The sequence below is a fragment of the Gopherus evgoodei genome, chromosome 17 (assembly GCF_007399415.2).
Source record: "Gopherus evgoodei ecotype Sinaloan lineage chromosome 17, rGopEvg1_v1.p, whole genome shotgun sequence".
NCBI lineage: Eukaryota > Metazoa > Chordata > Testudines > Testudinidae > Gopherus > Gopherus evgoodei.
Window position 1 is genome coordinate 5,841,695 of NC_044338.1, and position 12,057 is coordinate 5,853,751.

Here is a 12,057-nt window from a genome sequence, read left to right on the forward strand (position 1 = left end):
CTTCAGTTGGCGTGGAGAACGGTTGATCCCCGTCCTCTTTATAACATCCCTAACATCGTTTAAGACTGTTATCAAGTCTCCCTTCCAGTCTTCTTTTCTCAAGACTAAATGTTCCCAGTGTTTTTTTTTTAACTTTTCCTCCTAGGTCAGGTTTTGATATTTGTTGCTCTCATCTGGACTCTCAAATTTGTCCACATTTTTCCTAATGTGTGGCACCCAGAATTGAACACAATACTCCAAGGGAGGCTTCACCAGTGCTGAGTAGAGTGGGACAGTTACCTCTCAGGTCCTGCATACACTACGTTAATAACACAGCAGAATGATATTACACTTCTTTTGGCAACTGTTGACTCATATTTGGTTTGTGGTCCACTATAGCCCCCAGCTCCTTTACAGCAGTCTTACCATCTAGCCAGTTATTCCCCATTTTGTAGTTGTGCATTTGATTTCTCCTCAAGTATAGTACTTTGCACTTATTCTTGATTGAATTTCATCTTGTTGAATTCAGACCAATTCTCCAGTTTGTCACAGTCATTTTGAATTCTAATCCAGTCCTCTAATGTGTTTGCAACCCCTTCCAGCTTGGTGTCATCTGCAAATTTTATAAACGCACACTCCACTCTATTATCCAAGTCATTAATGAAAATATAACTAGTACTGGATCCAGCACTGACCCCTACACAACCCCTTCATTCTTTGGATGAAGGAAAAGCAAGCCCCAGGAATAATTTCTTTTTGTTATAGAAAATGAAGTGCACAAAAAGACACTGCTCCCCAAAAATCTCTAACTCTCAGAAGTGGGACTGTTACTCTGGGAAGCCAGGCTCACAGTGATAGGGAAACTTGTACTAGCCAAGGAAACTGCTTTGTGGATATCAATTTAGAGATGGGAGGTCAGTTGGTTTCAAATTTCACTTTTCCTGAGGGAGAGAGACGATTCTAGTCTCAGCCTTTGCGGAGAGAACTTGGGGGAATGTACAGTTTTCTACAGGAAACAAACAAGACACACGAGAGAGAAAAGCCCATTGAGATGCTCTAAGTGACAGAGAGATTCCTTGAGTGGGGATGACAGAGAAGGGTAGAACTGTTTCACGGGTTTTGGCAAGCTCAGGAACGTGCTGATAACCAAAACCCCTGATGTAAGCACCAAACCCATGGACAACTACACGACCAGATGCAAGCACTCTGGCAGAAATGGATGATAGGACACATGCAACCCAGAGTGGCTGGCTGAGCAGCAGAAGGAACAGCAGCAAGTAGAGATCATCCTGGAAAGATGAGGAGGCTTTTATAAGTGAAAGGGGCCCATCTTTTGGATTAAAACTCCCTTCAGGACTAAGGCCACCAGGAGCTGCTCTACATCACTGCCAGTGGCATAATTGGCACAGATACAAAGAAAAAGGCAAGGTGGAAGCTGCAGTTGGAGAAGGTGGCCCGGATTATAAGGAGAAATCTAAGAACCACATTAAGTGCAAGAAACAAACGCAAGATCATGATCACAGGTGTGGAAGAGCACCTGTATCACAAGAACAGTGGCTGGACTTGGGGATAACTTGCAGGAAGCTTGGGACGACTCCAGCCATCTGTATGGCCAGATAGCTGAGCTGCAAACTCATGTTGGAGAACTTAAAAGACAGCTGGCCCAGACGGAAGAGGAAATGCAAGCAGCAGTGATTAAGATGGAAGAGGAAGAAAGCCAGAAGAACATAGCCCAGAAAAAATATCTGTAAATTGAATCTCAGATTAATGAACATCAAGGACACCTTGAGCGAGTACATAGGAACAAAGCAAAAACCCGGAAGCAGGAGCTGAGGAAAAAGCTGAAAGTACTGGGAATGGAGCTAGAAGGACACAGTAGACTCCACTGCCCTCACAGTGGGAACTCACATTAAAGTGGGAACAGAAAATGTCTTTCGTGAAGAAGACCCTGAATGATGAGACAAAGACCCATGAGGCACAAACCCAGTGTAAGAGAGAGGCAGTTACAAGTTATGAAGGAGCTGGCAGAACAGCTGGACCACACCAAATGAGTGACAGCAAACTTTGAGAAGGCAAAGCAGGCTCTGGAGAGTGAGCAGGCAGAGAGCTGTTCAGTGAGGTGAAGATACTTCATCAGTGCAAAGAGGACTCTGAGTTCAAGTCCAAGAAAGTAGAAGTCCAGCGCCAAGATCTGCAGGTGAAATAAGATGACTGTAAGAGTGTGGAGTGAGCTGGCTAGGAAAGTTACCGGACATCAGTGCAAGCTAAACAATGTCACAGGCCTTCTGAACTGATCAGAAAACACATGTCAGCGAAAGACTGAATCACAGCCTGTGGATGCTCAGGAGTGGTTACAGGAGGAGAAGTGCCAGAAGCTGAGCCTCAGCACTAAGCTGAGGCAGATGGAGGAGGAGAACAGCTTCCAAGAGCAGCAAAAAGAGAGCAGGAGACCATGAGATCCACCTCCTGAGTATCAGGTTACTCAGTTCTAGGAACGGAGGAGCAAAAATGTGGAGAAGAGAAGGTAGTGAAAGGACCCAGTGTGTCTGGGAAGGAGGGCTGGGCGATATTACTCACATAATATCATGGGTGGAAGAAGAACACAAGTGGATACAATTAAATGAAATCCTAAAAGCCTCAGGCAAGGCTGTGCAGACCTTTATAATTGACACCCCAAGAGGAAGCTGGATGTTGTGGACATTCTCAGTGTATGTGTGTATCTGACATTTGCATTATTTATCATCTAAGTATTGATGTGGAAAGGTGGTTTATTTTGAGTCCCTCTACCTAGGAACAAAGGAATTGCCAAACTGGATTAGACTCTTAGTCATCCTGTCCAGTATGTGTCTAACAGTGGTTAGCATCAGATGTTTCTAAGGAAGGTGCAAGAGACTTGCAGGAGGTAGGTCTTCAATAATTCCCTCCCACCTCCTAATAGTTAAAAATTGGTTTAAGCTCTGAAACATGAGGATTTTATATCTCTTGCAAACATTTTTATGCATTAACTACTATAATTTTGGAAATTCTTGTTATCCATGTAAATGTCCATTCTCTTAGAATCTTGCTAAATTAGATAGGGAAAATGATAAAATTTAATCATAGATGGTGTAAACAGTTGTTAGCTCAACCATTTTTTAGCTCAGTGTGGATAGAACCAAACTGTGTTATAACCAGTTATTTTAAAACTTCCTTGCTTAAACCAGTGTTTTCTACCAGGATTAAATCACTTGGTATTTTTAAACCAGTTATCATAGTTTGGCTCTCTTGGCCAAGCAGTAACACAGATGGAGCACAATCATATTTAACATCTCTGGGTAAACTTGGCTGTTTGCATACCGTGGACCAGGCCCTTATGGATAAGTTAGGTACTGCCCTTCATCTTTCCTTAAAAAAATGTATGTTCCTCTAATTCTAAATAGTTTAATGAGTTATAAAATGATGATGTAGATAAAGTTTTCTTTGTCCCAACAATTTAACTTGTTTTTCCCAGTTACTATCTTTGTGTGTATCTAGGAATTCTTTCAACAAAAAGATTTAAAACCCAAAATAGGTACTATATAATTTGAGAAATGCAGACAAAAGATATTTATTAAGCACGTATGGTATACCAGACTGTTCAGATGCAGATGTGCTCCCTGTCCCAGGGGGTTTACAAGCAAATAAAATAAGAGGCCATACAATTTATAACAAACTCAAGAACATTGTTGTAGCAGCAATGTAAATATAACAAAAATTCTACCACAGAAGACCCGTTCTTCAACTTACTGCCAAATACAGAGAAAAACATGGTCCTTGTAGTTAACAAACTTGGGTCCTGAAGGTTAACAAATTTGGGCTGTTAGTAAAGTAAGTTTTAATATACAAGTTAATTTTCTTTCCTCACTAATTCTCAGTTGCCCTGAAAGTGAATATGACAGATACTTTTGTTGTAGCTTAGCAAGCTCCTCTCCTTCCTGAAATGCAGATTTATAATTTTTAGTACAGTACTCCCCAACTTCTCAGTAATTACCTCTTACAGTGAAAAGTAACTAGGACTCTTTTTCCTCTTTCTACAGTAATGGAAGACTACAATGTCATAAATTCTGCTAAGTCGCAACTACAATGGTATAAATAGCTTCTGGTACAGAAATGCAGAACCCAAGGGTCACTTACGAAAATGTTTAAAAGCTCAGCTATTTCATATCTAATCCAACTTTTTTTTTAAACAAGAAAATCTCTGCAGAAATTTACGTGACTGAGTATTGCAAGATGTAGGGTAGCATGGGGGAGAAGTTGCTGCTTTAACCATCCTGTTGCCTTAATTATTCCTTCTTTATGTTGTTTGATTTTCAAAGATATTTGTCAGTTTGGGACTATTTTACTATGTTTAAAGTCATAAAATGGACTTTGTGGTCTACTAGAAATCTAGCCTGCTGAAGTTCCATACAGTAACTTTTTTAAGGAAGGTAAATCCTATGATGACATTTAGATTCACTTTATTTTTAAAGGCTTGTTTGGGTCCTTTGCAACTGAAAATAAGTATTTATTGCTGAGGACCCCAAAATAATTTATTTTCAAATATAAAAAGTGTGTGCGTGCGTGTGTGCACTTGCTGCACACAGGCAATGCATCTCCAGGAATTTTACCCAAAACTTACCTTCCTCAATTAAAGCAAATTTTGAGGGCCTGAACTAGTTGAACAGTAATATCCTTTTTTAATTGTTAAGCTTAGAGACGCTGATTTTTTTGACTCAAAAATGTGTTTTTAGAAAATAAAGGTAAAAATAACCCATTAAACCATGAAATTATGTGGCTGTATGCAGTTGAGTCGTAAATTAGTTGTACTCAAGCAGGGTTGGGGAATAGCTTGCCTAAACAGACAGTCCTCTTTACTGATTGATCCTGTCTGCTGTTTACTTTAACCCACTTGTCACGCAACTCATGGAAACCCGAAACTTCATTGTTTTGTGAAGTGCTTCCTCCTGTGTCAATGCCTAACCTATAGGCACTTTCAATTTTATTGTATACCATATATTTGAAAGATCTTTCCCAAAAATTTCTAACAGAGAAAGAACATTTGAAAGTGTGAAACTCCGGTTTAATGCAAATAAAGGTCTCACCTTTTCAAATAAGAGCCTTCTTAATGTGTGGGGTTTTTTGTTGTTGGGTTGTTGTTTTTTTGTTATACAGGCACCTCTTTAAAGTGTCCCCCCCCCCGCCCCCTTGGCTGATGGCGTCTGTGGTTTTCAGAAATGTTATGACTACTGCAAAGCGGTTATATACTTTTACTGGTTACTATAAAATCGGCCTGAGTTTACAGCTTTCCTGATGTGGTTTATTTTTTTATTTTATTTTATTTTATTTTTTAGTAAAAGGTAACATTTTAAAGCTGTAATAGTGAGTGAAGAGCTTCTTAAAGCCGGTATTATGCCAATTTCAGTCTTTTTAAGAAAACCTTTAAGGTCACCTGTAAAATACTGTAATTTATATATACCCCTTACACATGCAGGCATTATGGTTTTAATTTTACCTTTTAAAAACTTTTTAAAAAAAAGCTTATTTGAATTTTATTTTTTTCCCCAAAGGTACAGCAGAAGGAATTACTACTGTTGGTGTTGTACATAAAGAATTTGAATGCATTTGCCCAATCATCTTGCTTGTATATGTACAGTATAGGACAGCAAATGTTACTGTCTTTGGGAAATTGTTGGTGTACTGGTCTAGATTTCTCTAAATTTGCATTTAGTAAAGTAATGTTTAGGCCTCACATTATCCTCCCATAAAGGATTGATGGTATTGCATCATCTCTGAAGGGAAAAAAATGAATTCAAATGAAAGGGGATTGATATGGGCAAAAAGGCCTGCACAGTAGGCAAAGTAAACCAATTCTGCAGCTTATTTAAATTAATTTTCTTAGTATGTTAATAAATCATTATTTCAAAGACCAAAATAGAATGTAGATCAAAATATTACGATATAATTTGCATTCCAGTTTTCTGAGAGTGTAAACTTAGTCGGATATTGCCGCATATGTAACATACACCACGTCAGCTGTTTCCTGCTTCACTGCTGACAAGAGCCCCATTCATAACTCTTCTTTTTATCCTTTCAGTGAATAAGTAATTATTCAATATAGAAGGCAGGATATTTGGAACTGGCTATTTAATGTGGCAGCACACCGTAATGAAATCTGCTGTTACTGGCAACCTGAGAGGGGAATGTAACAATTCCAGCATGGCTGTAACTTTATCTGCTTTGACGGCCTGTTTATTTGGCACATCAGTGAACCTTTTATCCCAGTGAGTGACAGCTCCAGAAGGGTCACATTTACATCCATTCTATCATGTATTGTAATATTTAATGGCAGACGAGGTTGAGTGGGACTCAGGGTAATTTGAACCTGCTTTTCCACAGAGTGGAGGCTAAGAGACAGCTTGATCCCCAGTATTGTGATGTAACACATTCCATGACTTAGCATTTGATTATGAAGGATAATCAATTAAAAGCAGGGGAAAAAACTTTCAGCTGTCAAGTACATTTTGTTGCTACTTGCGCCATCAAACTGAAAAAGAAGTGCAAACTATTTTACACTGTTAAGGCTTGCTGATCAGTTTTTCACTATTGCATATGCTTGTACAGACAAGATACTCTTCTTACAGATCTCTTAACATTTTCTTTGTATCATCTACATACATCCTTATTATTAGTCTTCCCAATAGTTTTCGTTGTGGAAGAGATTGAGGAGGATGAGTTTCTCTGTGACAAAGTAATTAGAGTGGAAAAAAAAACCCAGTTGTCCTGCTATTCCAAATATTTTTCCTGGATTCGGTTCTGTTAGTTAAGAATTATGAAACTCTTAAGGCAAAATGGGAGTATTCACTAGTATTGACTAATGGCATAACACCATGATGAGTGTATTACTAATGGAGTATATGCTTTGAAGCCAATTTAGTGAAATTTGATTTGCAGATGAAACAATATTAAAAGAAAGTTTTCAGTATTAGTTTTAATTTGGTTGCCCAGTCAGGTCTTGATCCTACAACGTGCTGCAGAGTCATGTCCTGATCCAGCAAAGCTCTTAAGCTCATGCTTACATTTATGTATATGAGAAGTCTCTCTGACTTCAGTTGCACTATTCGCATGCTTAAGTGCTTTCCTGGATTGAGGCCAGAGTGCTCAGCACCTTATAGGATCAAGCCCTCTATGGAAAAGTAATTTCCTTTAGCTGGCAGTCAGTATATAAGTACTTGTTCAAATTAAGAAACATAATAAACAATCCTTTCCCCCACATTAATGTTTCTCACTTTTTCTTCATTTAACTGCTATGAAACAAAGGCTGCCATCTGGTTTGAAGACAGCTTGTGTCTCTTGTTAACATGCTTTTACTCAGTCCTTAAGGCCTGGGAACTCCTAACTCTAGGCATCCTGCATAACTTGCTACTAAACTGTCCTGGATTTTTTCATTGTAATAATTTGTCACAGGTAAATTAGAGGTAATTGGCCATGCTTTGATGGCAGAAAATGAACCTAAAGTAGAAAAACTTTCCTTGTGCATTGTAAAAATTAGTTTAAAATTATTTTTATTTTCTGGCACAAAGGAATAAACAAATTCAAATGTCATGTACAAAATAATGTTATTTTACTGGCATAGCACTTGAGTTTAACCACAATCTGGTTTGTTTAAATCCTGGAGAGACAGTGAGCAGTACCAGTAAAACTTTCTATATGTAAAATTCATAGAAGGTATAACCAAGGCCATGCATCAACTTTGCTACTAAATTTCGCATGTTGATTTCGATGGTAACATTTTAATTTCCATCAAAGCAATGGCATATTAACCTGGAAAATATTATAATGACTGGCAAAGAATATGTAAAGGAAAGAGCAGATGGAGAATTTAGTAATCACTTAATGTTTTTTTACTTGAGAGAGACTCTTTTCTATGATAACTTTTTTAAAAAAATTACCTGGAGACCCTCTTAGAAATTATTTTGAGATTTTGTAATGTTTTGTGTATACTTTTAACTTGAGTCCACTATTCAAAGTTTGATAGATTAATTAATGGGAAGTTTTGAACCACCCTAGAGGAAAACTCTCAATGGTCAATATGGAGTTTTGGTATAAGCAGTTTGCAATGGTAATATCCTAATAAACTTTCTGTGTTTTGGTTACAGTCTCCTGGCCCTTGCACACAGTGTTCCTGTTCTTCTGCAAAAGAAAATGGTAAAAATGTTAGTAATGCAAAGAGGAAGGAAAATGGAGGAAAGCCACACATCCCCAAAATATTTTTTGGAACTCGAACACACAAGCAAATAGCTCAGATTACTAGAGAGCTGCAGAGGACAGTGTACTCCAGCGTCCGTATGACGATTCTTTCTAGCCGGGATCATACCTGTGTTCATCCAGTGGTATCCAGAAGTAGTAACAGGAATGAAAAATGCGCAGACTTACTGGAAGAAAAAATGTGAGTAGTTTTTTTCAGAAAATGAGTATTCATTAAAAATATTAATGAAAGATTTAGCTGCTGCTGAGCGGCTGGATTGAGTAACATTCTAACTTCTTAATGGCACACTGGTTGGAAGCTCTTTTGTAACTTCTAATTCATTTTGCATTAGACCTTTAATCTTTAGTAAATCTTGGTCCACAGCATCAAAATTTAAAAAGCTTAATAGATTATGATGATATATGATTATAATTTTAATTTGGGACCTTAATTGTAATTGCAATAACCTTTGCTTTCTGAAAACTTATTTTTTAAATTAAATTAAATACCATTCAGGCCTGATTTCTCTCTGCTTATTCTTTTATTTTATTGAGCATATCTGGGCATTGAAGATGATTAGAATGCATGGGGGTAAAATTATTGTAATAATTCTCTAGTTGCAACAAACTGTTTACTGGCTCAAAATTAAGAGGATAAGGACTTAATTATCTGTGTTATGTAAGTAGTAATTTAGAGTTTTTTCTCATGTGGATAACCCACCACAAATCCGGAAGAAATAATCTGCTAATGATGCTAGCAGAAATACACCGTGCTTGCTCACCCTATGATAATAAGTGTTATTGATAACATGATTTGTTCATCATCTTGATTAACCAAATTTAGGATTTCTGCTTGCCATTTCAGAATTGTTTTAAGACTATCTTGTTTCCTTTCCACTTTTGCAGCCTGCACTTAAAAGAAATAAATAAAACTAGACTGCAAAAGCACAGCATTATTTATTTATTTACAGATAAACTGCAAAGCCTAACAAAATTGCCCATCTTTTGCTGCTTCACAGTGTATATAGAAGTTCTGAAATGAATGTTCCAAAAAGTAGTGTATTTCTGCTTGTTTTCGCTTTTAAAATATCAGGTCTTGACTTCCCTGTTTTTGCTAGACAAATACTTAAGAGAAAAGCTATTTGTGCAGGTTTCAGTCCTTCCCTTATTCCCTTTTCCTTCAGCTGTGAGTTGAGCAACTCTTATTCTAGTTTTCTAGTCCTTCAAGAAGTCCTGCAGCAAAACCTTGATACTGATAGTTGTAAGGCAAGTAGAAGATTTTTTCCAGCTGCCTCTATTCCCTGTAAGGAAGCTAAAAAGGGCGCGCGCACTTTTTTTTTTTTTGGTCACTTTTTAAAAATATCAGCACCACACATACATTGATCATAAATGTAGGAAGATTAGTTAGGAGTCATTATATGCCAAAAATAGTGTGTGTCTATAAGCAAATTAAAGGTTTTAATAATTGTGAGTATGTACATCCAGTAAAAGGTTTTTGCTGGTTTCCAATGTATGACTCAGACTGTAGAAAACTATTGAGGCTGATAGGAACAGCTTTTGTTGTTGGCAAATTGTTTTGAAGGTATATGGTCATACTGTGCCTAGTTTCTGTTTTGTCCTCTTGTTGGGGCTTCAGGTTTATTTTGTATTCATCAAGTATAAGTGAGCATTTGCTTTTTATGCTCCCAAGCTCTAAGGGTAAATAGTAGTGGTAATGAGAGCCAATTACACTGTCACTTTAGGGTGTCTGTGTTAACCAAGACTATATTACAGAAGTGAGCTGATAAGCAGATAACTGACAATTTGTGAGCGAAAAGACACTAAGTGTGATAATATTTCAACTGACAATCTGCCCCTTAGGGTTGTGTTACACTTTTAAAAAGGGATGGGCTTTCCTGTTCATGTTATCAATCTTCATATGATTAGGCAGCCTTAATTGCCTCTAGTCTAAAGTATATTTTCCAGGGATTTATTCTCTTCTTGGTGGTTTGTTTACTTAAAAGTTCATCAAAGAAAAGATAGAATTCGCAGCAACTAATTTTATAGTTAAAAAAAAAAACTGTACTCAGACTAGAACAGAGAAATAATAGTTGTTTAGTTATACCTTAGGGACACCAGTGTTAGCCAGTATTAAAATTTTAAAATTCCCCACTCCACCCTGGAATTTCAGGGTATCATCTCCAACCGATAAATTAGGATTTGCTTGTCCAATTTCTCTCCTGCCCCTCCAGGAAAAAACAATAAATAAACCTAAACCAACCTCAGAGTGATGTACTTGAACACCCGTGGAAGGACTGCTGTCAAAGCAATGAGCAGAACTACTATTATTTGCTTTTATTGTTAAACACGAACACCCTCCTGAGCTATTAGCACAAGCTCAGGTGGATTCTAATGTGATTTAAATTCGCTAGACATTTCTGGTTGGTAACTTAATGATATAAGAAAGTGGATATATTGGTGGGTGGATGTGAATGTGCCATATTATTTTATTTTCTATCCTTTCTGGTTGAATTAACCATATGTATTTGGATTTATTTATTAATTGCTCATGATTTAGAATCCATCCCACACTCTTCCACTGCCAGGTTGCGATTTCTAAAATAGATTAAAAATTTCTTTGGGTTCTCTGGGACAAAACTGAAATGTACCTTACAGATTTATGTATAATAGGTTATAGATCCTGTCATATTTGCCTGCTTCGTTTCTGCCATTATATTTGTTGTTTAAAGTCAAAAATAACAAGCACTTTTAAAAATACCTCAGTGATTGAGATGAAGTAAACAATTACAGAATAGGGTTTTTTTGTTTCGTTTTTTGTTTTACAAAAAAATGTAAGTGCATGTACATCATTGTTTTTAGTACAATATTTTGTTTTCAAACGCGCACATATTTCCTTTTAGGGCGGGTCCTGTGTTTACTACCATGGTGTCCATAAACTTAGTGAACATCATGCTCTACAGTTTGCACGTAAGAAGTGTCAGGCTTGGGACATAGAAGATCTAGTAAGCCTGGGAAAGAAGCTACGTGCATGTGCCTATTTTGCAGCTCGAGAACTCATGGTGGGGGCAGATATTGTATTTTGTCCTTACAACTATCTGCTGGACCCACAAATAAGAGAGAGTGTAAGTATATTTGTAAGTAGGGCTTGGTCTAAACTAGTACCTTTTGTTGGTATAATTACGTTGCTCAGGAAAATCCACGCCCCGATGTGACAACCTTACCCTTGGCTTAGACAGTGCTATGTTGACAGAAGGGTTTCTCCTGTCCACCTTGCTACCGCCTGTTGGGAAGGTGGATATCTATGCTGAAGGGAGAAACTCCCGTCAGCCTAAGCGGTGTCTTTACTATGTATTATAGTGGTGCCTCTGCAGTGTTGTAAGAGTAGACAAGCTCTAGATTTTGTTTGTTGCACTGACTAAAGTTAAAGCAAGATTAATAAAGAATGTGATAATGGCACATGGTCAACTTAAAACTACATTCCTGTCTGAATACTTCCTAGTGTTACAAGTAACATCTAAATTAAAGAGATTAAAGAATATTTTTCGTTTCTTTTGCAATTTCTTTATTTTGTGCATATGACAGTACCTCTGGTAATAGTGAGTTTCACTGGTTTTTTCCATTGTAAGTAATCAGTTGTGTGGATTTTTTACACAACAGAAGAGAAACTTCTGGGATGGCGTAACTACAAAAAGTGGGCATGGGGGCTTAGGGAAGGTGTAAAAAGTGAAAATACTTTTATTTCATTTAAAAAAACACATTTCAACCTGTCTGTCCTTTTTGCTATTAATTATACAGTACCATAAAAGTACATTTTACAAACCTTCTGCCCCCATAGTA

General features: G+C 37.3%; 1 protein-coding gene across 1 annotated transcript in view; it reads left to right on the top strand.

Annotated features, from left to right (window-relative positions):
• The window catches only part of BRIP1 (BRCA1 interacting protein C-terminal helicase 1), a 112,567-nt gene that overhangs the window by 25,625 nt on the left and 74,885 nt on the right, over positions 1-12,057 (top strand). Inside the window, 2 exon segments of the mRNA XM_030536627.1 lie at positions 8,133-8,426; positions 11,121-11,342. Of these exon segments, the coding sequence (XP_030392487.1) occupies positions 8,133-8,426; positions 11,121-11,342 (516 nt within the window).